Source organism: Lissotriton vulgaris, chromosome 5 (genome assembly GCF_964263255.1).
Source record: "Lissotriton vulgaris chromosome 5, aLisVul1.2, whole genome shotgun sequence".
Lineage (NCBI taxonomy): Eukaryota > Metazoa > Chordata > Amphibia > Caudata > Salamandridae > Lissotriton > Lissotriton vulgaris.
Genome location: NC_141693.1, coordinates 280,227,004 through 280,250,339, shown reverse-complemented (window position 1 = coordinate 280,250,339; position 23,336 = coordinate 280,227,004). Strand labels below are relative to the sequence as shown.

At 47.5% G+C, this 23,336-nt stretch overlaps 1 protein-coding gene across 8 annotated transcripts in view; it reads right to left on the bottom strand.

Moving 5' to 3' along the window:
- The window catches only part of SAMD11 (sterile alpha motif domain containing 11), a 243,279-nt gene that overhangs the window by 138,941 nt on the left and 81,002 nt on the right, over positions 1 to 23,336 (bottom strand). For all 8 annotated transcript variants that reach the window (XM_086921420.1, XM_086921421.1, XM_086921422.1 and 5 more), the window contains exon 4: positions 7,446 to 7,496. In XM_086921420.1, the coding sequence (XP_086777546.1) occupies positions 7,446 to 7,496 (51 nt within the window). The remainder of the gene's footprint in view (positions 1 to 7,445; positions 7,497 to 23,336) is intronic.

Below are 23,336 nucleotides of genomic sequence, written 5' to 3'. Positions count from 1 at the left end.
TACATTTGGGTTGCATAGAAATATTGCTCAAAATATAGTGACGAGAACCCGCCAGCTTTTAAGGCAGGGTCAACCTAGTCCATTTGACATCGTATCGTATCGTAAGGGGTGCTTATATAGCGCACTGACACCATGGGTTTCCTGGCGCTGGTTGGAAATAGAGAGGACAGAAAGACTAACCAGAATGAGGGAAAAGCCAAGTTTTTAGAGATTTGCGAAAAAGAATCAGAGAATTAGAAGTTTTAAGAGAAAGAGGGAGAGAATTCCACAACTTGGGTTGTATACCTGCCTATGCTAAATTAATCATTGAGTACTGCAGTCTCTTAAAGAAGGCCTGAGTCAGTGTAAGCAGAGTATTGGCGCAGAGGTACGAAAACCTAGGGAGAGCAATCATCTTCATTAGAAGTGTATCTCCTGAAAAAGAGAGGGGCACCTTTATCTATCAATCAACTTGCTCTGATATTTTATCAGATGTTTCCTTATAGTTGTCCTTAAACAGCACTGCAGCGTCTTTTTTGTGTTTAAATTTGTTTTTATTATAGTTTGTGAAAACAACATTTCCTTTTTCATAACATCCGGTATTTCTGCAATGCAGAACAATCGATATATTAATACTGTATAAACCATGCAGCTGTGACATTGAACAGCACTGCAGCGTCTTGATACCCAAATATTGGACAGCCTCCTCTGTCCAATGCAATGGGTACTCCAACTCACACCAACGCATGCTCTGTGCTAATGGGAAGATGAGGGACTTGCTACAATTTATTTCGAGCTTGGATATGCTGCCAAACCCAGTATCTCAAGAAGCATGAGAGATATATATTCATCTCTGGGTTCCTTACATGCAATAAGATGTCAGCGTAAATAAGTGAGAGTTATACAGAACCCCGGCAATCTTAATCCCTTCTGGGGTTGATATTTGTGCAATGCGCACAGCAGAGGTTCCACAGCTGGTGTATATGATGGCGGAGACTGTGGCCAGCCCTGCCTGGTGCCTCCCTCCATGCCGACCGGCTCAGACTTGAATATCGCAGAGAGCTCCAGGACAGTTATGTGTCCCCTACCCCTAGTTTCTTCAACACTGCGTACATGTAACCCCAGTGTAACAAATCAAACACCTTTTTGGTGCCCAGAAACACAACAGTGGCCCTAACCCCTACATGGCAAAGATCTACTGCGCAAACGAATGTGCAGAAGTCGTATAGACTTGATCGGCCAGGACTAAATCCTGTTTGTTCAGGAAGTACAAATCCGGGCATGTATGGGAGAAGGTGGTTGACAATTACTTGTGTATCAATATTAAGTAATGATAAGAGATCTATATGATGTGCATGAAAAGCCTGGTCTGCCAGGATTCAATAACATAATAGGCAATCATTCTTTCTCAGAGTGAAGGGGGGGGTCCAAGTGGTGCTTCGTAAATAGATAATATTTCAGACAGTGGCGGCTCCTTCGCTAAGGTGGAAAAAAATGATAATACCATGTTAATATCTTTTTATTTTTCAGTACTTGTTCTGCTGAGGCGGGCTTGGTTGCCCACAGAGCAGGGGGAGGAGTGGTGGCACTTTGTAAGTGCATGGCAGTTTGGCCGGCCGTCTTGGACCGGTAAAACAGACACGGGCACCTAGCATGTTCTCCACCCGGCTGTACTGCACAGCCGGGTAGAGAACATGCACAGGCTCCCACTACCTGTCTGAGCGCCGAACCAGGCTGCTCAGACCAATCAAGACACTGCTGTCATACTGACGACAGCAGCATCTTAATTGGCTTAGGGGAGTCTGGGAGCCTGTGTGCTTCCTGCGACGACTGAAGAGGATGGAGGAGAGGCGGCAAACGGCAGGTAAGTGAAATTTTCTCCCCTCGTTTTATTAATGTATTTCTTTAACCTTGCCTCACCACTACTGCCCAGTAACAGCCGCTACTGATGTCAGAGTCTGCTTCATAGACGTCAACCGCGAATCCATCTAACCCTGGTACCCAGACTGCATGAGGAGTATTTTCCTATCTATTGAGGTAACATGAAACAAGCAGACGAATGGGTTTACTTGAGGTAGGTATAGTTGCCTCTAATATTCCCTGAAGCAAGACTTATTTCGACTCATCTATTTTAATACTATTGATTACCTTTACTGCTCATATTTGGTGCAGTAACCTGGACACAGTTCTAGTCAGGCGTCCACTCTTCCTATAGGGTCTAGCCACTGTGTATTTCCCCAATAATATGATCTCACTTTTGGCTGCCTCTTTAAAGTCCTATAACTTAGCAAGTCCTTCAGTAAGAATGTATTTTGTTTTTAAACAGAATTTTATTGTAATTTTCATCATTACAAACAACACGGCTCTGGGCATAAGAACCGAAGAACATGTATATTGATATAAGCTGTACATTAATTTCTATACAGTTTACATAGCAAGAGATAACAATTGAAAGTACGAAATGCAATAAGGAAATCAGCCCGTCACACCCATAGTAACATATCTTCTCCACCCACCCCTCCAAACCCCTGCCTCTGCCCTGATTATTCTGTGAATCATAAGGTATCACAAGCACTCATCTAGGTTACCCCCAGAATCAAAGATCTTTAAAACCAACAATCAAATGCTTCTAGAACAGTTCCTCCTCCAGTTCATTTGCAGATAGTAGGGAACTTTCGGCGTCTCCACTTCTGGTTCCTTCAGACAATCCACTAGGTGGTCCCACGCCCAGGCCTTTTAAATCATACTGCGACCCCATCTCACCTCTTGATATAATGCTGCGCTTTCGTGCCCCACCCACAGAATGAGGTCCTCCCTCCATTTGGTCAGCCTAGGGTCTCTGGAAGCATTCCAATGCATGGTAATGTCTCGCTTCGCGAGGATTAGTGCCAGGTCTACAAACCTAGTAGTGATTTTACTTTTGTTCCGGCATGGGAACCCCCCCAGCACGCAAGCCATTGGAGTACAGGGGATCATCCGTTGGGTAGTCTCATGAATACAGTCTTCAGTAAGAATGGTTTTGTCTACAGTGGAGGCAGAACACATCTCCAGTCCCCCATAGGCACAGCTGGTTTGAGGCTTGGAAGCTCCAAGAAACTTGCAGGGCAAGGGGGGCAGTCTCTGTTCCTGGGGTCTGCCATGCAGGAAATTGACCACATCAGTCATGAGCGACTACTGTCTCGCTCAGACAGGTCCCAGCTTGGAGTGTAATCGCAGGGCACAGTGCTCTGTGTGTTGACTTGCTACTTTCGCAGCCAGGGCATCTTTGCGCACAAGGGAAGTTCAATGGAGGAGCTGCAGTGCCCTGAATGACTTGTCACCGCTGTCAGAAGACAGCTCCTGTTAAGCAAGGTAACAAGGAGAAACAACAAAAAAAGCTCTTTCTGCATTTTAAGGTTTTTTTTAGGGCGATTTTCTGTTTCCAATGCATTTAGTGTGCGTTTCTGGGAGCAGAAATATATTAAAGAGGTGTAGTTTGGTTCAGAAGTGTTTACAATTGATTGTTTCTTTGTTTTGGGAAATTGTATGGGTTTTTCTTAAAATGTGCATATTTGTGTTAGCAAGTAGACGTTTCTACAAGAGTATATGTTTTTTTATTTGTGTCTATACATACACGTACAAAAGAAGACGTGCCATGAGGCAAGGCAGTGGCGATTAATGTTCAGCACAGAAATCCCAGGTTAGCAGCTCTTTTCCAAAACGCTTATGGTATACTAGAATAGCTACTAATACTTTGAGCACTAGGGTAGAACCATCTATAACCAGACCTAAAGGAGAGATCCACCTGCCAAGAGGCACAGGCCGCTCCATGACAACATGACCACCAGACTCATCCAGGCAGACTAAAGCTAAGCACCCAAGGCCCCACTCACATAACATATATGTGAATACCCTGATAAAGGTCTGGGGAACTCGGGTTTAGTGAGCGTAGCCTTTACCCACACCCCCTGTTCTGCCTGTCCATTGGCTTCCTCCCAGTAACACATGTGATGTCACTTCCTGCAGCCTGACTTTCTGAAAGGCCAAATAAGTTTGGTTTAAGCAGAGCATCTCGATTTGTAAATGTGAAAGCTTGCACTTCGGTGTGCCAGTCACATTCCTGTCAGCAATGGGAACACGAGTGTGTGTGTGTGCCCTGAGTCTGGCGGTGCTGTGGTGAACACACTGACAACGGAGCTCTGCTCAGAAGTCTCTATGAGGGAGCTGTTATTATGTGGGCAAGAGAATCATGGCTCGTTCTGTGCCAGTCACTTTCTTGGCATCTGTAGGTAAGTATGTGTATGCGTACGGGTGGGCGCTCCCCTAGTCTGGCGGTGCCACATACAGTGCCTCTTCTGAAAACACCTTGCAGAGGTGTACCACTGCTGCACTGGCACGCGGATCACAGCTCACTCCGTGCCAGTCACTTTCTTGGCAAAGGCAGAGATATGAGCCTGTGGCAGCACACTCAGCTTGACGGTACCATGACAGCGCATGGCATACACGCAGAGCACTATTCACGCACGATTAAACAAGCATTCTTCAAAGGCACGTAGGTGGGCTTGAGATGCTCAGACAGTGCCTCCGCAGGCACCGTGGCTGGAATTAGAGCTGCTTTCACAGTCGATCAAAGGAGGCCGCAGTGTCAAGTCAGACAGATAGACATCTAGCTAGCACCAGTGCGAGTCTCTGGACATGGTCAACTCAGGCAAACAGGTTTTTCATCCAGCTCAGTAATGGCAGGGCCTTAATACACAAAACAGAATTTTTGATAGAGCATCACAAACATTGAAACAGGACTTGAACAAGCACTAACTTTACTTTAAGATAACTAGAGCACAATCTGTAGTTCGAGCTAAGGTCATCGCAATGAGAAGCACCGCCTTAAGGGTCAGGAGAAGTAGAGGACAGCTATGCAATGGCTCAAAGGGGTACACATAGGGAAAGCAAAGACCAAATGAAGGTTCCAGCGTCCAGTGTACACTGACTTTGTAGAAGAGTGAGTAATCGCAAGGATGTCATCCGCGACGTTGAGAGGGAGATCGAATGTGGCCAACTACTGCTGCTCAATCTCCACGCACACAGGTGTAGATTGTGCAGGCCCAGGTGCCAGACTCTGCCCTGCTGCTGCAACAGAAGAGCCTCCTGAAGTAGCAGCATGATCGGAGGACAGATGCTAATGCCCAGGAGTTCTAGATACAACACTCTACTTTCAAAATCCGGAGCCACTAGCCAGGCTGCACGAGTATGTGTCTAAATTTGTAAGAATACTATAAATAAAGGACTATAAGGCATGCCCCATATTTATATAGAGGTATATCTGAATCTACTCGGTTGGGATATAAGTTGGAGGGAGCATCACTCTGGTCTGTGTTTGGAATAAGCCCTTTATTGATTTGAGAGTTATAATGAAGCCAGGCCAGTTTAGTAATGACCGGGCAGCTAATACCACTAGATGGCGCCAGATGCTACACCTGTCATGTCTTTCCATCAAGGCCATGTTTTAAACTTAGAAACAGGGGTTCCTCTGAAAAGAGACCCACATGGAGATGCTAACTCAGGCCTCGAAAAAACATATGACATGACTGGGTAGGATGCAATGCCAAAAGGAGAAATGTTTCCACCATGGAAATAAGAGCACAAATGGAAGGAGTACGGAACACATAGACATGGCAACCCCCACCCAGAATAGCAGTCTGAAGTACCATAAAGAAAATAATTGTGCTGTGATGCAACAAAGCTGCTCGATGCACACCAAACTGCTGGAAGATGCTGGCCCCCGGGGGAAGTAGGGTTGCAGACCAGCCTTCCCCCGGAGTGTTCGCGTAATGAGGCAGAAAGACAAGCTATTGGGGGTCAGGGTGTTGGTCAAGGGGTGGGATTAGAGCGGGGTTATAATGGTGCAGGGGAGGAGGGCTCTTCCTCTACCTGCACCCGGCACCATTGGGGTGGGTTGAGTAATTTTGAACCATCCACCCACTCTAAAAATGTTGGGGTTACGGTACTGGGTTGGTTGTAGTGTGCCAGTTTAGGACGGGTTGTAGGTGTTAGGTTGGTAGTACTTTGGAGGGGTGGGGAGTCACTGACAGGCACACCCACCCCTCGGGAGGAGGGGAACAGGTGAATGATGGGGGTGCGGGAAGCAAGAGTGCGACAGCAGGAGATACAGGAGAGGATGTTGAAAGAGAAGTGAGGAAGTGAATGGAGAGATGGAGGAGGTCGCAGAGTGATACAGGAAGAGAGCAATAGGAGTGAGGGGAAAATGGAAGGAGTGAATGAAAGGTTTGAGGTTTGGGATTGTTATAGTTAATTTATGTATTTTTCAATGATTGTGTTTTACAACCTTGTCCTAATAAATGGCCTTTTATGCATCAAATACAGAGTGGAGTATAATTATTATGCGATGGATGCAACATAGAGTGCTTGCGTCACTACCGTGTCTATTTCACCTTTTCATTCCACTACACTGTAAGTTGTTCTCGGACCTATAGCGGCTGCTCCAAGAGATGCCAAAACACATGAATTGGTACACTGACTCCAACTTGGATTTAGCAGGATAATAACCCAGCCACGCACGTGCTGGCTCATATCTGTGTTGCTTGCAAGTAGCTTTTGGTAATTTGCTATCAAACAGAAGTTGAGTTTATGTTTTTTTCCTGGCGAGGATTAGGAGTCTGTGGTTAGTTTTGGCAATTACTCCATTATTATGGCGGACCCAAGCAGGCAAGGGGTAACTTACAGTGTCAAGGAAGCAGCCATGGTGCTTAATGTAGCCAGGTGAACCCATGGAGGGAGCTACTTACCTTCAACTGAGGCCCAAATGCTAACAGCCCTTTCACTACACCAGGCATTTCACCAGCGTGAGCATGGGACCAATGCGTGGGCCTCTGTCACTCTCCCCAGCTCGCCGAGGTTAACTACAGTAGACACAGGGAGCTTCAGGAGAGAAAGAAAGCAAGAGAGGCAGGGGGAGAAAAAGAAATCAGAGGGTGGAGACGGAGAATCAGGGGCGTAGCACCACCCCAATAAATGTATTGTCTGCGTAATAGATGGGGACAGGTGTTTTCAGTCGGGTATGGTGAAATCTTTACACACAGACAAAAATGCACACATTCTCCCTCTCTGTTTTGAAGACTTCAAAAATGGTGGTTAATTTACAAAATATTGTTTTCTTTCACTTAGTGCCCCTACCAATCTGTATTCGTCTCCCTTTCCACTGCCCATTTAGTCCTTGTTTGTAGAGAGACTGCTTTTGCTTCCCCAGTGTCCAGAGAGTCCAGCGCACCTAGTGACCACTGGTGTGATCTGTGTCAATTGCCGGGCACTGGTTTGAAACCTGATGGGGTCAGCTAAGCTTCTAGATATTTCTGTGGTCAAAAAATTAGCTTCATTGATTTGAGAATACCTATACATAAGAAAGGCTTTTACTGTTAAGAAGAAAATTATTTAAAGACCAATCAAAATTATAGAGTAACAATATGCAATACCTGCCAGTAGAATCGTGGAAGGAAATGTTCAGATCCCAGTGAGCTCGAATCCTACAGAGAAGCAAAAGGGTTTCGTGAATAATAGATTAAGATAACATAAACAACAATTCAAAAGCACGCTTCGGGATAATCAGCAACAGGTTGCGATATTGGAGACAGCGAGTGGTAACCATTGTCGTGAACAATGTGGCAGTTCCTTTTCTGTTTCCATTAGTTTGATCCTTTCAGACTCTACTATTTCTATTACCTGTCCTAATCAGGCTTTTCTATTTCTTTCATAGAAAGAGTGATGAAGTTTTAAACATGTTTAGACATGTTAGAAACGTCTGCAACCTATGCACCTGCTTTATCATTATGATAATTGAGTTGACACTTTTGTCGCCATGATTGTTTTATTGTATTGCTGGTTTAGTGTCTGCTCATCCCGGGATTCTTTTCAAAATATAAAATAAGACTCATAATCAGATAATCTAAAATATTAGGTATTGGACCATATTTTATAAAGGAACTTTGAGCTGAGCCCATCGAGACAGAAGTCACATCAGTTTGCAGCATCAACTTTATACAGAGGCAACAGCTTTAGCCAGTCACTGTTCATTAACCCCTCCCCTGCTGATGACGGAACCGCTCCGTCATCAGCTGCGGTGGCGCTGTGCTGATGACGGAGCGGTTCCATCATGGCCCGCCCGCCGCTCATGCGCGGCGCGAATTCCGCGCCTGCGCTGAGCGTTCTATTGACAAGTTCTACTCACAAGCACAGCGCAACAGACGCTGGTGACGGAGCGGTTTCGTCACCAGCATGCGCCCGCCGCTCTCCCGTCCCGCCCCCTTAGCACTGCGGCGGAATAGCCGCCGCAGTGAAGGGGTTAACAAGGTGAAATAGCTTGCTTGCTATTTGATAACAAAAACACAGGTATGCCGTGCAAACCATCTCTGACACTCGAGAACAAGCCTGATCTTTGCAGCTAAAACTTAGCATTGCACTTGGAAATAGCTTGAGGGCCTTAGGATAATGTGAATTCGATTACCATGGTGGAGATGTTCTTGCTGTTTTTATTTCCCGTGACGTTTCGCTGTATTTATTTGCATATTCTGTGCGGTTTCCATTCATATTTTATGCACTAGGTCAGGATTTTAAAATAAACATTTTCAAGTACATGCCCTGTCTCCTAACGCCATCTTTGAGCGTGTTCTTCATTAACAAAAGAGGGTTTGGAGTTACACCTTATTCCCTAAGCTCATCTTGTGGGACTGATCGTTACCAATGAACACTTCCTACACAGTACTGCTCAGTGGGTTGTGCATGGGTTGCAGTCCAACTGGATTTCTAATTTGTATTGGGAAACTAAGTTCTTGCACCAGGGGGTTGGAAATCCAACCCCCTGAGACTCTGAGAAGGGTGGGGCCCTTAGAGCAGGTACACTCACACTAAGGTGAGCCCATGATGGTCTGGTCCAAAGTCCCAAGTGTGGGCTTACTGCACATTCATACTGGGATAGCAGGTATGGGCTTGCTGCACCCTCAACCCATGGGTATTACAAAAGTCAATGGAAATAGAAGAAGGACAACCAGTCCAATGATCCCTGCAGTGTGTCAGCAGTCATTCTATTTCAACAAACAACGGAAGTAAAGGAAGGACCGTGGTTTTCCCTCTCAGACAATGTGTTTGCTGCACTCCTGCCAAGCCAACAGTCAGAAAGCTGTCAGAAGCGATCGGGAGCTCCAAGTCAGAAGTGCTGCGGCAACCAGAATTAAACAGCGAAGAAGGTAAGGCGCCTGCCTTCGAGGCCACACCTCTTCCTCGCTTGACCTCTTACATAAAAGTATGGAGGCCGTCATTTTTTTTTCACCCAAATGGATCACTGTGTTACAAAGATGTGCCCTTCTGCTTGAGGTCAAATGGCTCACTGGAGTCATTTTCATTCTGTAATTAATTTTCTCTCCTCCCACACAGAAATTCGATTTTCCCTTAACTTGGTTTCCTGGAAAATAAGGTGATTACTTTTTTTCCCCCATAACAGCTCTGTTGAATCTCCAGACCTCCCGAGGCTTCGCCGGGAGCAACAACGCTGCCGAGGCGCGGCGCAACGATCTTTTTAAACAAGTGCTTGGACACTTTTTACTTACCCTGCTCCTGCTTCAGGGGCTGCGCTGAGGACACCGCGCACCCCCTATCTTCTTGGGACTTCCTGGTAGCCGCCTCCAGAGCGCCCCACGCTGAGCGTTCCCTCCCCCTCTGACGGGCAGGTCACGAGGGCGGGGACGGGCGTGTGCTTCATCTTGGGCTGCTCTCTGGTTGGCGGGGCAGCTCCTCTGTCCCTCCACCCCCTGCCACGCCCTGCTACTTCCGGTCTCCTACTTATGGCACCATTATCCCGGCCGCGCAGCGGACGAGCGCAGCGGGCGCGACGAAGGCGCGCCGAAGTTGCGCCTAAGTTAAGCCCGTCTGCGCCCGTCCGCGACGGGCCGGGACCAGGGGCCACACCCCCTGCTTCCTTGCTGTCATACACGCCTGCTCAACTTCTCTCCTACACCATTGATGTGCCTCTCCCCCACACCCTCATGCAGCATCTTGTTGCTTTAGATATCTATGTTCCCCGCTCAGACCGTGTTGTGTCTCCTCACCCAATTCTTCCCCTCCCTACGCCAGACACTGATCCCCTCCCCATTGGACCCTCACCTCCCCCTCACACTGCTTCCGCTTATCTCCTCAACACTCGCTCGGCAGGCAAACACCAACTTGACCTGTTTAATCTTCTTACTACAGACTCCCCTGATTTTCTATTCCTAACGGAAACATGGTTTTCGGAGGCTTCTCTCCCCGACATTCTTGCCATCCTTCCCCACTCCTACTACGTCCTTCGGGCTGACCGCCCCACGGACAAGGTTGGGGGGGGTGTTGCCATGATTGTCCGATCCACTATTCAATTTCAGCTTCTCCCCCAAGCACCCATTGCTGGAGTGGACTTCCTGGTCGCTCGCTCTTCCAATCTGCTGGCACCTCTCACCGTCGTCCTTGTCTACCGCCCTCCCCTGAACATGCCCCTGTTCGTGGCTTCCCTGCAGGAACTTCTCGCCACGCTGGTGGTTAATAACTCCTCTGTCCTTTTGCTTGGGGACTTTAACTACTGGCCTGGCGATCCCAGGGAGGACTCAGCATCTAAGGACTTCACGGCCACTCTTCTCTGTCTCAACCTTAAGTCCCACGTCCAGGTTCCCACCCATAAATTCGGACACATCCTGGACCAAGTCTGGTCATCCCAGGACATAGTCTCCCCCACCAGGGTCCTCCCATGTACCTGGTCTGACCATTCCCTCATCTCTTTCTCTATCACTACTGGCTCCCCTCACAAGCCCCTTCGCCCCAAGAATGTTTTCTCCCGTAGCTGGAATCGTGTTGACTTGGCCTCCCTCTCTCACTCCCTTGCTTCTTCTTCCCCTGATCTCACTGGTATTCCCCTTGACTCACAGGCTGCTGCAGTTGGTAATTGGCTCTCTTCTGCATGTGATTTAGTAGCCCCCCTCAAGCTAGTCAAATCCATCCGCCCTCATGAGGCTCACCGTTGGTTTAGCCCAGAGCTCAAGACTCTTAAACTGGAGCTTAGACGCTCAGAGCGCCTTTGGCGCCGCAGCTACTGCCCTGACCATAAGGCCAAATACAAAACCCTTCTTAAAGAGTACAAGCAGGCCATCTTGGCCACTAAGACCAAGTACTTCTCTGAACAAGTGGCGCTCTCGGCCAACAAAGCTAAAGACATTTTTTCTTTGGTAAACAACTTGGCCACCTCTGATCGTGCCTGCCCTCCCTTCACTCCCTCCCAGGCCCTCTGCTCTTCTCTTAACAACTTCTTTATCGAGAAGATTGTAAAAATCAAATCTAACATCTTGGTCACTCCTTTTACTCCTCCTCACTCTGCTCCCCCTGCGCCTAAATCCTCCTTCTCCTCTTTTCCCCCCCTCCCTTTGGACTCTTTCCTAGCTTTGCTCACCAAAATCAAGTCTGGTTCCCCCACTGATTGTGCCCCTGCCCGTATTCTTAAAACCCTTTTTTCTTCCTGTCCTGATACCCCTCTCTCCTTTCTTAATGCCTCTCTTTCCACTGGTTTGGTCCCTTCTTCATTCAAATCTGCTATTGTCTCTCCCATTCTTAAAAAGCCTGGTCTCGACTCTTCTCTTCCCTCTAATTTCAGACCTATCTCTCTTCTCCCTTATCTGGCTAAAATTCTTGAATCTTATGTTACTTCCTGTCTCTCTGTTTATGTTGAGCAGAACCAGCTTCTGGCTTCTCACCAAGCTGGCTTCCGTTCGGGTCATTCGACCGAAACCGTGGTGTTAGCCGTCCTCGACGAGCTTAAGGCCAAGGCCGACGTCAACTCCCCTCAAGCTTTGATCCTCCTCGACCTGTCCGCTGCGTTTGACACGGTCGACCATAACATTCTTCTGGACCGTGTCAGCGCAGCGGGCATACGAGGTTCTGCCTTCTCCTGGATCACCTCTTTCCTGACAGGGCGTTCTCAAGCCGTTCACCTTCCCGGCTTCTCTGCTTCTCCCCTCCCGGTGCCCTGTGGGGTCCCCCAAGGTTCCTCTCTCTCTCCCCTTCTCTTTAACCTCTACATTCACCCTCTTATCTCTTCCCTTCTTGAGCTGGGGGTCTCTGTGTATAACTACGCTGACGACCTCCAGCTCGTCTTTGATCTTTCCTCTTCTTCTCACTCTCTATCCTTTTTTCACTCCACCATGGTCTTTATCTCTGGGTGGATGAGCGCCAATCACCTCAAGCTCAACCCAGATAAGACTGAGCTTGTCCTGATTGGCGGCTCATCCAGTCCCTGGTCCCCTGCTTTCTGGCCTCCCATCCTTGGCCCCCCTCCCACCCCCGTTCCCTCTGTTAAAACTCTGGGCATCAAGGTCAGACAGGACCTGTCCATGCATGGCCAGGTCAGTGCCATGGTGTCCTCCTGTTTTCTTTCCCTCCGAATGATCCGGAAAATTTCTCGTTTCTTTTCTCTTGACTCCCTTAAAATTATTATTTCCGCCCTTATCACTTCCCGCCTTGATTATGGCAATAGCTTGTTCGCTGGCATCCCTGCCTATGAAACCCGCCGCTTACAAGCTATCCAGAATCAGGCCGCCCGTCTCATCTTTCATTTGCCCAAAACCCATCACATCACTCCCGTCCTCAAATCCCTTCACTGGTTGCCCATTTTGCAGAGATCTCTGTTTAAACTAGGGTGCCTTGTTTACCGGGCCCTTGACCACTCTGCACCGGCTTTCATCAATTCTTTGATTTCCCGTCACACCCCTGCCCGCACTCTCCGTTCATCATCTTCTGCCCTCCTCACTGTTCCCCGCTTTCACAAATCTCGCACTGGTGGAACCCGTTTCTCTGTTCTTGCTCCCCGGTTCTGGAACTCCCTTCCTCTTTCTATGCGTTCGATCCCTATTTTTTCTCATTTCCGTAAAGCGCTGAAAACTTTTCTGTTTGCCCTGGCCTACCCCTGCTAAACCTCCTGGCCCTGTCTGTTCGGTTCTTCAGAGCTCCCAGCGCCAGGAAGCCGTTTGGCCATCGTGCGCTTTACAAATATTTTTCATTCATTCATTCATTCATTCATTCATTCATTCATTCATAACTCTTCTTTGAAAAGAGTTATCAAAAATCTGAATACCAAACTGATGCCGGAACCTGTCACTAGAACAAACAAGCATTTGCAATGCAAAAGGTCTCGCAATTGCGAGATTTTGAGCTAGTGGCATTGTAAATGACAATGCCTTTTATTTATGTGCTTAAAAAACCTGCAATAATCAAAGGCATTATCATTTACAATACCAATAGCTCAGAGTTTCTAAAATGCGCGACCCATTGCCTTGCAAATGCTTGTTGTTCGCAAGCGCCCCATGCTGCGCTTTCACGTTAATAAAGGCCATGCCCCTTTCTTTAGACAAGCCATGTCTAAAGAAAGGTCCGCGGCCGCTATTAAAAGTTTAAGTGCAGTATGGGGCGCTTTTACCAAAAAAAGTACTTGTTTGTCAAGTTGACAAACACATTTTTTTTATAAAAGCACCCTGTGAAAGCGCGCATGGTGCGCTGAATGTTGCAGGAAGGCATGTTGTGCCTGCAGTAGGAGAAACTCATTAAAGAAAATAGTGCACACAGACTAAATAAGACGTACTGTGTAATACCTGAAGTAAAAGGGACAATTCTCATGGGAGGTTACAAATTAAGACACTAAGAAGAGACTAACATGCCTATTAATGAATCAGAAGCCAGAATTTATGAAGAACAATGACACAAGTCCATGACAAATATAGGTGGAGAGTGGGCGGGGCTTCAAGTCCATACTCCAATACAGCATGCCTCGCAGAGCAGCGCATGCGCTGCCCAGGCTCGACCTAAAAACGTAAGCTGGTCAATAACTACATCTTACAGTTTAGGATGGATGGCTACAGTAAAAATGCAAGCTTAGAATAGACAAGCTTGATTTCTCCATATGTTTCATGCAGAGACCTTGTGACACCATAACTGATGTACTAGGAGCAAGGCTACTTGCTGGAGTATGGCTGCTTCACAAGGTTTAATTTCTGATAATGTTGGTACTGCTCAGTGCCAGCCACTTGGTACGTCAAATGGTTGAAGGTCAATTTTGTTATTACGGCTAAACTGAAAGGAAGATCGGCTTCTATGTTAAACACTGTGCAGTCTCTGTCGTCTCAGAGACAACAAAGTCCAAACAAACGAAAAATCAAAACAAAAGAGTCATGCACAGTAGGAGGACTACCGCACTCTCTATCTGATTTCATCTCACTATTCATATTCCACCTTCTTGCAGGCTTGTCTTTTTTCATCTCCATCAGTTCCTAAACTAGAGTCTTGTTCGTTTTTCATCTCTCTATTTTCTCTCTCCCTCTCACTCTCTTTTGCTCTTTGACTCTTCCTATTTCACGGCCTATGGTTGTCTCTGTTTCTTCTCACAACTCTCACTCTGTCCATGCATCCTCATGTATCTTTTTATCTCTGTTGTACCTCTAGTCTCCATCTCTCGCTATTCGCATTCTCTGTACTCTTTTTCCCTATTTCCCTCTCTCTGTTCTGGCTTTAGTCACCAGCTCTCTTTGCTTTCATTCCCTTCTCTCTTTTACTTTTCCATCTTACTCACTCGAACTCTGTTCCTTGTCCAGTCTATGTTTTCATATATGTTCCAGCTCTAATCTTTCGCCCCCCCCTTCCGTTTTATTCGCTGCTCCCACTTTAGTTTCTTGCTTCCTATATTCCTATTTGTCTCTGTTTCTTTTCAGGCTCTAGTCTTTTGCTCCCTTTTTCTGTTTTTAATCGCTGTTCTTTCGTGTCTGTTCCCACTCTAAACTCTCCGTTTCTTATTTCATCTCTATTCTGACTCTAGTCTCTTGCTCTCTCTGTTTTAATCTCTGTTTCCACTCTAGACTCTCGTTCCATCTGTTCCTATTCCAGCCTCTCTTCTTGCTCCTCTCTGTTGTTCCAGTGTCCCTGTTTCATCTGTGTTCACACTCCTGTCTCTGACTCCCCCTGTTCCTATTCTAGTCTCTCTTCTCACTCTAGTCTCTGTTCTTGTGTCTCTGTTTTCATCTCTCTTCTCACTCTAGACTCGCTCTATCTGTTCCTATTCCACCCTCTCTCTTTTTAGCTCTGTTCCCACTTTTCCCTCTAGCTCCCCCGTTCTTATTCCTATCCCTTTTGTAGCTCGAAGCCTACCAGAGAGTGCATTTGTCAGGTTACAAGGACATATTGGGGACATGCTGAAAGCTTCGTCCATTTCTTACCACTGGCCTTGTGTTTTGTAACTTACATTCGCTTGCTTTCTATTAGCTGGTTTTATTTGTTTTAGTCTGTCCCTCCCATGTAGCGTAGTCTATTTAACACCTCTGGACTGATTCCTTGCATTCTTCCATGAGTGCTTGCTTTCTGGGAACTCTTTTTAAAATTTCTGTGAGGCACTCCACGAGAGAACATGTGTTTTCAGTTGTCTCCCTTGAAAGCTAGTGCAGGAAGTAGTAACCATGCTGTGTTTCTTGGAAGAGGTTTCTTGCCTCTCATCTTTCTGCTTGGCTAATTCTACTTATCTCTGCCACTACCAGTTCATCAATTCTGCATGCCTATGAGGAACAATATTCTGTTGACAAGCTTGTTTATTATCGTCAGTGATCTTTAATAATAATATAACTTAAACATAGTCCTCTATTTCACGCTTCTGTCATAGGCGCTGGAAGTAGGGGAGTGCGTGAAGCTAACGCATCCACAGAATAACCATGCTGGAGTTCAGAAGTTAATCAGCAATAAACAGGCCTTTAAATTCAGTTTTTATCTTGCCACATTTGCAGTGCATTCAAGACAGAGCTCAAATGTTAGGCTTTGTCTTCCAAAGGAGGCTGATGTTTCCTTTTCTATCGGTGGGAAAGGCTGTAGAATGCTTTTTTTCTGCTAGCACATCACAAACGTTAAGTGACAGTAAATAAACTGGGCGATTATTTCAGAATTAGGAAAGCACAAATGAAGCACATTTTTCTAATTCTGAAGTGTGGTAAAAACAAATATTTTAATAGGATCAAAATAAATCACTACACTAGGTGATGCCGATTTCCACATTATTGTCTGTGCACTGTATAGTTCTATCAGTAAAACTGTAGGTCTCTGCAAATGTAATGGTCATTTCAGTTGAAAAAGTGTAGTTTGTAATGGCACCATGTATACTCCACTCTACTCTACATCGTTCCACTTTATGCTCCTCTACGATACTGTACTCCACTGTACGCCACTTCAATCTATGTCACTCCACCTCACTCTACGTCGCTTCACACTTTATGCCACTCTATGTTAGTGTACTCCACTTCAATCTAGGCCACTCCACTCTACTCCACTCTACTATGCGACACTCTGACACTCTACTCCACTCTATGAAGCTCCTCTCTACGACATTCCACTTTAGTTCACTCTATGCAACTCCACTATACATCGCTACACTTCACTCTCCAACAATATATTCTACTCTATGCCATGCTTCTCTACGTCTCTTCACTCTATGCCCCTCAACTCTGACACTCTGTCTACTCTACGCCACACTACCATGTCACTCTACTCTATGCCACAAGACTACATGTCACTCAATGACCCTCCACTTTATGCCACTTTACTTCACTCTGTGCAACTTCACTCGACTCCACTATATGACAATATACTCTACTCTATGACATTGCACTCTAAGGCACTTTACTCCATTTTACACCACTCCACCTACGACACTCCACACAACTTTACTCCACTCTATGACACTACTCCATTCTATGCTCCTCAAATATATGCCATTCTACTCCACTCCACTCCATACCACTCCACCAAACAACACTCTATGCCACTCCACTCTGCTACATTCTATTCTACTCCACTCTACACTACCCCACTCTACGACACTTTATTCCACTCTACAACACTCTGCTCTATACGCCGCAGCACTCTATGATGCTGTACCCTATCCACCCTTCATCACTCCACTCTAGAACACTCCACGCAACTCTACTCCACGCCATGCCACTCTACTCTACTCCATGCAGTGCCACTCTACGCTACTCGACGCCACTTTACTCAACTCTACGCCACTCCATTCTACATCACTCAACTCTACCACACTTTGCTCCACACCACAGCACTCTTATCCACTCTACGCTACTTCACTCTATGGCACTCTGCTCCACTATATGACACACCACAACACTACACTCTATTCACTCCACGACACTCCACTCCACTCTACACCACTTCACTCTACAACACTCTACTCCCCTCCACAACACTCTACTCCATGCCACTCCATGACACTCTACATACTCGACTCTATGTCACTTTACTCCACTCTATGCCACTCACTCCACACCACAGTACTCCACTCTAAGACACTCTATGACATTCCACAGGACACTCCGCGCTACAACACTCCACTCTACGCCACTCTGCACCACTCTACAACATTCACAACACTCTACTCTACTCCACTCGATACACTCCACTCTACGCAATCCCAAGTCACTCCACTCTATGACACTTCACTCCAGGCCACTCTCTTCTATGTCACTAATTTTTAGGCCTGCCGAACAGCATCCACACTGGTGTACAACACGGTTAAAACACATTGGCAATGCCAATAGCTCTTGCACAGATGAGACGCATTGGATGTGCCAGTGCTTTTTTATGTATGTTCTCACTCTTGTCTCCCGCGCCTTGTATTTCCACGGCACCATCCCTCTCTCTTCCCCGCACCTCCTTGGTACGGCGAGAGCCTGTCTTGATGGTCTTCCTGTGATTACGGGTACCCTGTCAAACGCGAGCTGCTCTCGCTGGGGACCTATCGCCTATGGGCTCAGAACCAGGGCAAAGCACGGCGGCACCGCCCGGTGCGCCGCTATCTCACGGGTCTCCGCTCGGAGAGGGAGAGCTGTCGCTGCTGGTTTGATGTCGTGGGCGACTTCTCTCACAGATCTGTTACATAAAGCTGTGGGTTTTTATCACGGTGCCTTCGCTGGGCCCGATTAGCATTTTAAAGATTAGATGCCTGGCAACCGTGCCGCCTAAAGCTGCGAATAGTCCTGTGTTTGTGAAGATACCAGCACGCGCTGCCCCGAGGAGGATGGGAATACTCTGGACTTGTTTACTTGCAACTCTCAGATGCTCAGCTCCGTGCTTGTGTTTGCCCCATCGCTGCCCTCTGCAGCACTGCCAGACCAGTTATCAAGAGGCGCTGTGCCAGCCCACCGCCCATCATCTCATCTGTTGACTGCCACCCAACCCTGCCATCCTTGACATCGCTGCCACCACCACAGCTTTGCCATCTTTCAGCTGGGTGCCACCGCCGCAGGCCTGCCATCCTTGAGCTCACTGCCACCACAACAGCCTTGCCATCCTTGAGACACTGCCACTGCCCAGCCCTGACATCTTTGAGGTCGGTGCCACCGCCGCAGCCCTGCCATCCTTGAGACACTGCTACCGCCCAGCACTGCCATCTTTGAGCTCACTGCCACCGCCCAGCCCTGCCATCTTTGAGCTCACTGCCACCGCCCAGCCCTGCCATCTTTGAGCTCACTGCCACCGCCCAGCCCTGCCATCTTTGAGCTCACTGCCACCGCCCAGCCCTGCCATCTTTGATGTCGTTGCCACTGCTCCAGCCTGCCATCCTTGAGGGCGGAGTCACCGCCCCAGCCCTGCCATCATTGAGTTAACTGCCACAACCCCAACCTTGCCATCCTTGAACTCGGTGCCACCGCCCAGCCCTGCCATCTTTCAGCTCACTGCCACCGCCCAGCCCTACCATCTTTGAGCTCACTGCCACCGCCCAGCCCTGCCATCTTTGAGCTCGTTGCCACCGCTCCAGCCTGCCTCCTTGAGCTCGGTGCCACCGCCCGAGCCCTGCCATCCTTGACCTCGCTGCTTTTCCTCATTGCAGCTGGTCGATTGATTACGGGCTGTACATCACTTTGGGATGTACATTTTCAACAATATAATGAAATTACTTTTCACATCGTTAAAACTGCACTGGATTTCACACATAGAGCGTCTTTAAAAGGTTGAAAGTAACACACCACAGCACGAGAATTTGTATCTTCGCAGCACAAATACCCTTCACCTGGGAACGCAGCGGCGACGCAAACGCTCGGATTCATGACGACCTCTCGGGTTCACCTCTCAAAATGTGGAATGACGTGGGGGGTGATAATATTAATGGCAGGCCTGCCATTGGTTCGCTCATTATCTGCATTGCTTGCCGTGAGCTTAATAAAGAGATGCTAAAAAATAAATAATCTTCAATGGCGTGACTGGGCCCTGTGTCCAAATTCTTCAACGCTAATATAAAAGCTCGCCTACTCTTGAACTAGTTTAACACACCATGAACCACACTCGCATGTGCACGGCTTGCTGACCATCGAGACAGAAGAAACCTGTTGTCACTCCCACTTTCCCCTGTCCTCAGATGTCCGCTCATCACTTCAACTTCATTCATTATAGCCTTATAGTCCGCCGTAGCGGGCTATACCGGCTATTAAAGGCCCGCTGAATCGTTAAAGGCCTGAGCCGAAGGCGAGGGACTTTAACGAGACAGCGGGACTTTAATAGCCGGTATAGCCCCGCTACGAAGGGCTATAAGGGTATTGGAACATTCTGCCACTAGAGGGCAGAATGTTTTAACAAATTAAACAAAGGGTTCTCGAAGCTTCGAGAAGCCTTTGTAGAACATTGGAATGTTGCTCTGTGGGCCTTTACCGGCCCCTAGAAGCAGGGAGCACTCCATTGTCTGCAATGGAGCTCCCAACATTCCAATGTTCTAATAAGTAATATTGCCCTTTACCGTTGTTTATCCAATTTTAATCTACATTCTGTGCCAACACATGGACCCCTGCTCATGAATATTTCCTTTCTCTGTGACCTTAAGGGGTGCCTATATCCCAAAAAAGATGTATATGTAATTAAATAATCATCATTTACATGTAAACATGTTGTACACATGCATGTCACCAGTGGAATGAGTAAGTGAACATCTGCCTATACTCTTGACCCTGTGACATCGGATGTCTGGAAGAAGAACGGGGTCAGCTGACCAAAGAGGTCACTGCTGCTCCTTCTTTATCCCAATGCTGCCAGTGCCCCGCCACCAGGTGACACTGCCCTGTCCCATTCTGCTACCCTCCTATCCCACCGTGCCATTTTCTTCTGCCATCATGCAGCCCCACCCACCGTTAAGCCTCATTCCACTCTTGACACCTTTCTATCCCACTGCAGCCCTCACCTTCCCTCCCAACTCACTGCTACCAACGCTCCACCCTACTGTTGCCACCCTCCCAGTTTACTGCGGGAGCTTGTCTTCCAGATGCCCCCATTTAAACACAACTCTGCCCCATGCTACCGCACCACTGACACCAGGCATTACTGCTTTCACTGCCACTGCACCACCTGCAGCTGACATTCACTTCCACATTGTGCCACTGACTCCTCCATCTTGGGACCTCATTCCATCTGCCGTCTGCCTCCGCCCCACGCTGGGACATGGTCCTGACCACGATGGGCAAAGTGGCCTCTGGACCAGGGCTCTATCCTTCAAGGGAGCCCTTCTTAATTGATCATAACAGAGACGTTGTAATAACTAATCAGAAAAAAAACTGTTACTTCCTTCTTTATTGGATTGTGATTGTTGTGAGTGCCAGCCATACCCGGCTTCCTAAAATTTGCAAAATTAAGCAAAGAGTTAATAATGGCATGATGCAGTTCTGATTGGGCTTGGCTATGCTTCTGTTAAGTACGGATGCCCACCCAAACACACATATACTTCATTCTGCGCTCAAAGCCGCCTGAAAGGGAGGAGTGTGCTACATGTTGCCCTGTGCCGCAAGTACCAGTCCACTACAGAGCCGTCCAGTACCGTGCATTTGCAGCCTTGCATACAGTAAACAAAGATATGCCAAAAAAGCAGTGAGACCGTATTTGAAGTAGGAAGGCGGGCTTTCACCTATGCCTATTGTCTGGTCGTGCTTTGCACACTGGTTGTGGGCTGCCATAGGGTTGGGCTGTGGTCTGGCGGGTGGAGTCCACTAGGGCGCTCCAAGCCCCATAAGGTATTCTGTAGATGGTAGCGCCACCTGCCATCCTTTTGTGAGTGACTGTTGAGCATCACTCCCTGATCTGATCCCTCCATACTGAGCCCAACTAGAGACAAGGCTGGATCTCTTCTCACTTACACTGTTCTCTCCGAACTCTCCTTGGCACTCAAGCATTTCGCGCCAGATCTCCTATAGACTTCGGAAATCGCAATATCCTTCTGGCCACCGCGGTGCAAGGCTAACATGAAAGGTGCGAGAAGACATGGCCAACTCAGCAGCCAGGGCTTAAAATGCAAATATAAAAATGCAGGTGCTCACGATTCCGGAATATCGGTTTAAGAGAAACATCACTTACAACGCATTCATTACAACGCACTACCATTACAACGCAACCATTACAATGCAAACCATTACAACGCATTGCGCTGGGGGGCGCTCTAGGATAGGGAATATATTTAATTTACTATCCAACACCTTCCCTACTATCCACGGGGTCTGGAGTTGGAATAGTAAATTAAATAATTCACTATCCAGCGCTTAAAAGCACTATGCGTTGTAATGGTATGCGATGTAAAAACCGCGTTGTAACAGCAGGCGTTGTAATAGCCTGCGTTGTAACGTCACTAATCCCGGTTTAATAATGAGAAGCCTCTGGACTCTCTTATTAAAAGTTTTGAACCCTGCTGAATAACGCTGGTGCGCTCCTCTTCGAACAGCAGAATTGCAGATACTCAGTATCGGACCACGCCTGCCCATCGGGAGCACTGTCAGGAGCAGGTAAACCCTTGATTGCTCCACTCCTGTTCTGTCCACATCAGAGGCAAAGTCTACAGAGGAGATCAGGGGTGCCTGGGTGGCAGGAGTTCAACCAGCGGCGGCTCCTCTGCTAAGGTGGAGGAGCGTTGCCCCACCGCTCTCGGAGCAGTGCAAAGGAAAAATAAAATGATAATAACAGAACCAGCCTTTCCAAATCTCACTCCGCAAGAGGGAGAGGCGACAGGGCTGGCTCAGGAACACTGGAGACAAGGCAACGATGCACAAAGACCTACCCTCTCTGCAAGTACACCGTTATGGTGCAGGGAGAGGAAGAAGGAGCAAATCATGCTGATGCCGAGCATGGAAAATCGGCAATGGAGCTGCTGCACCAATTTGGGGACAAGGGTAAAGCTGGAGACTAATAAATTAACAATGGGTAGCAAGTGGCTCGACCGGGAGGGGCCTGCAGCCTTCTTCATCCACCATGTTTGCCCTAGCCCTTCACTCCACACGGTGACCTAAAATTCAAAGGCTGCATAGCCTTTTCCGGCAGTCGGGTCCAAGTCAAGTTTCTTTTGGTCATTTCCTGTGATCTCTTGGTCATGCTACTGGTTATGTGATGTAACTTCCTGTGATGTAATAATTGAATGGCCATGAAATAGCCGAAAATGGATCCAAAATATATTTGGCCAGGGACCCCCACAATCCTTCAATATTACTGGTCCTACACCACCACTGCTCCGCATCTCTACCTACAGCAAACATTCAATCTTCCATTGTCATGGCTTCTTCTGCCAATGTATTACTCAGTGCCATCATTCCCGCATACCAGTCACTATCCCTTGTCACACTGTCACTGCAGTGCTATATGATAATAGTGCAAGTTACGTGCAAATCAGGACTGATTGCAAGTAAACATGACTACATTCAACATACGTGAATGTGTGTATAGGCCTGGAGCCCAGAAAAGCAGACTCACTCAAATGCGTGATTGATCACCCTCTCTTCAGTTGATAAACTCCATGGTTTTCTGAAACCATTATGACTTACAAAGCAGAGAAGGAAAACTTTCCACTTCTCTGCTACATGCATTGTTATCACAGCTGCAGAGGAGGATGACCTTTCAGATCTTCGTCGCATTAACTCCGTAGCTTCTGGATGCCTCTGCAATGGGGCAGTGTGTATATTTTTGTAATAAAGCAGGAGCTAAGCATGAGTGGCCCATACTCGCTCCACCATGGAACCATTAATAATAAAGGTATATAAGGTAGGAGTGCAGTGGCAGGGTGTTTGGAGACATGGACCAGTTGCTGAGGGGAGATGCTGAAGGGTTGCAGACCCAATGACAGCATAAGGTATGCCGCCGCCGGTGCATCACTTTTTTGGACGAACCAGCACCGCAATGGGCTGCCCCATATTTACAAGGCCATGAAAAGTCACCCTGCATGACTTTCCATGGCCTTGTAAATGTTTCCCTTTCACCCATACCTCTACGTGAAAGGGACGTTCCATGGGTGTTGCTGTGGG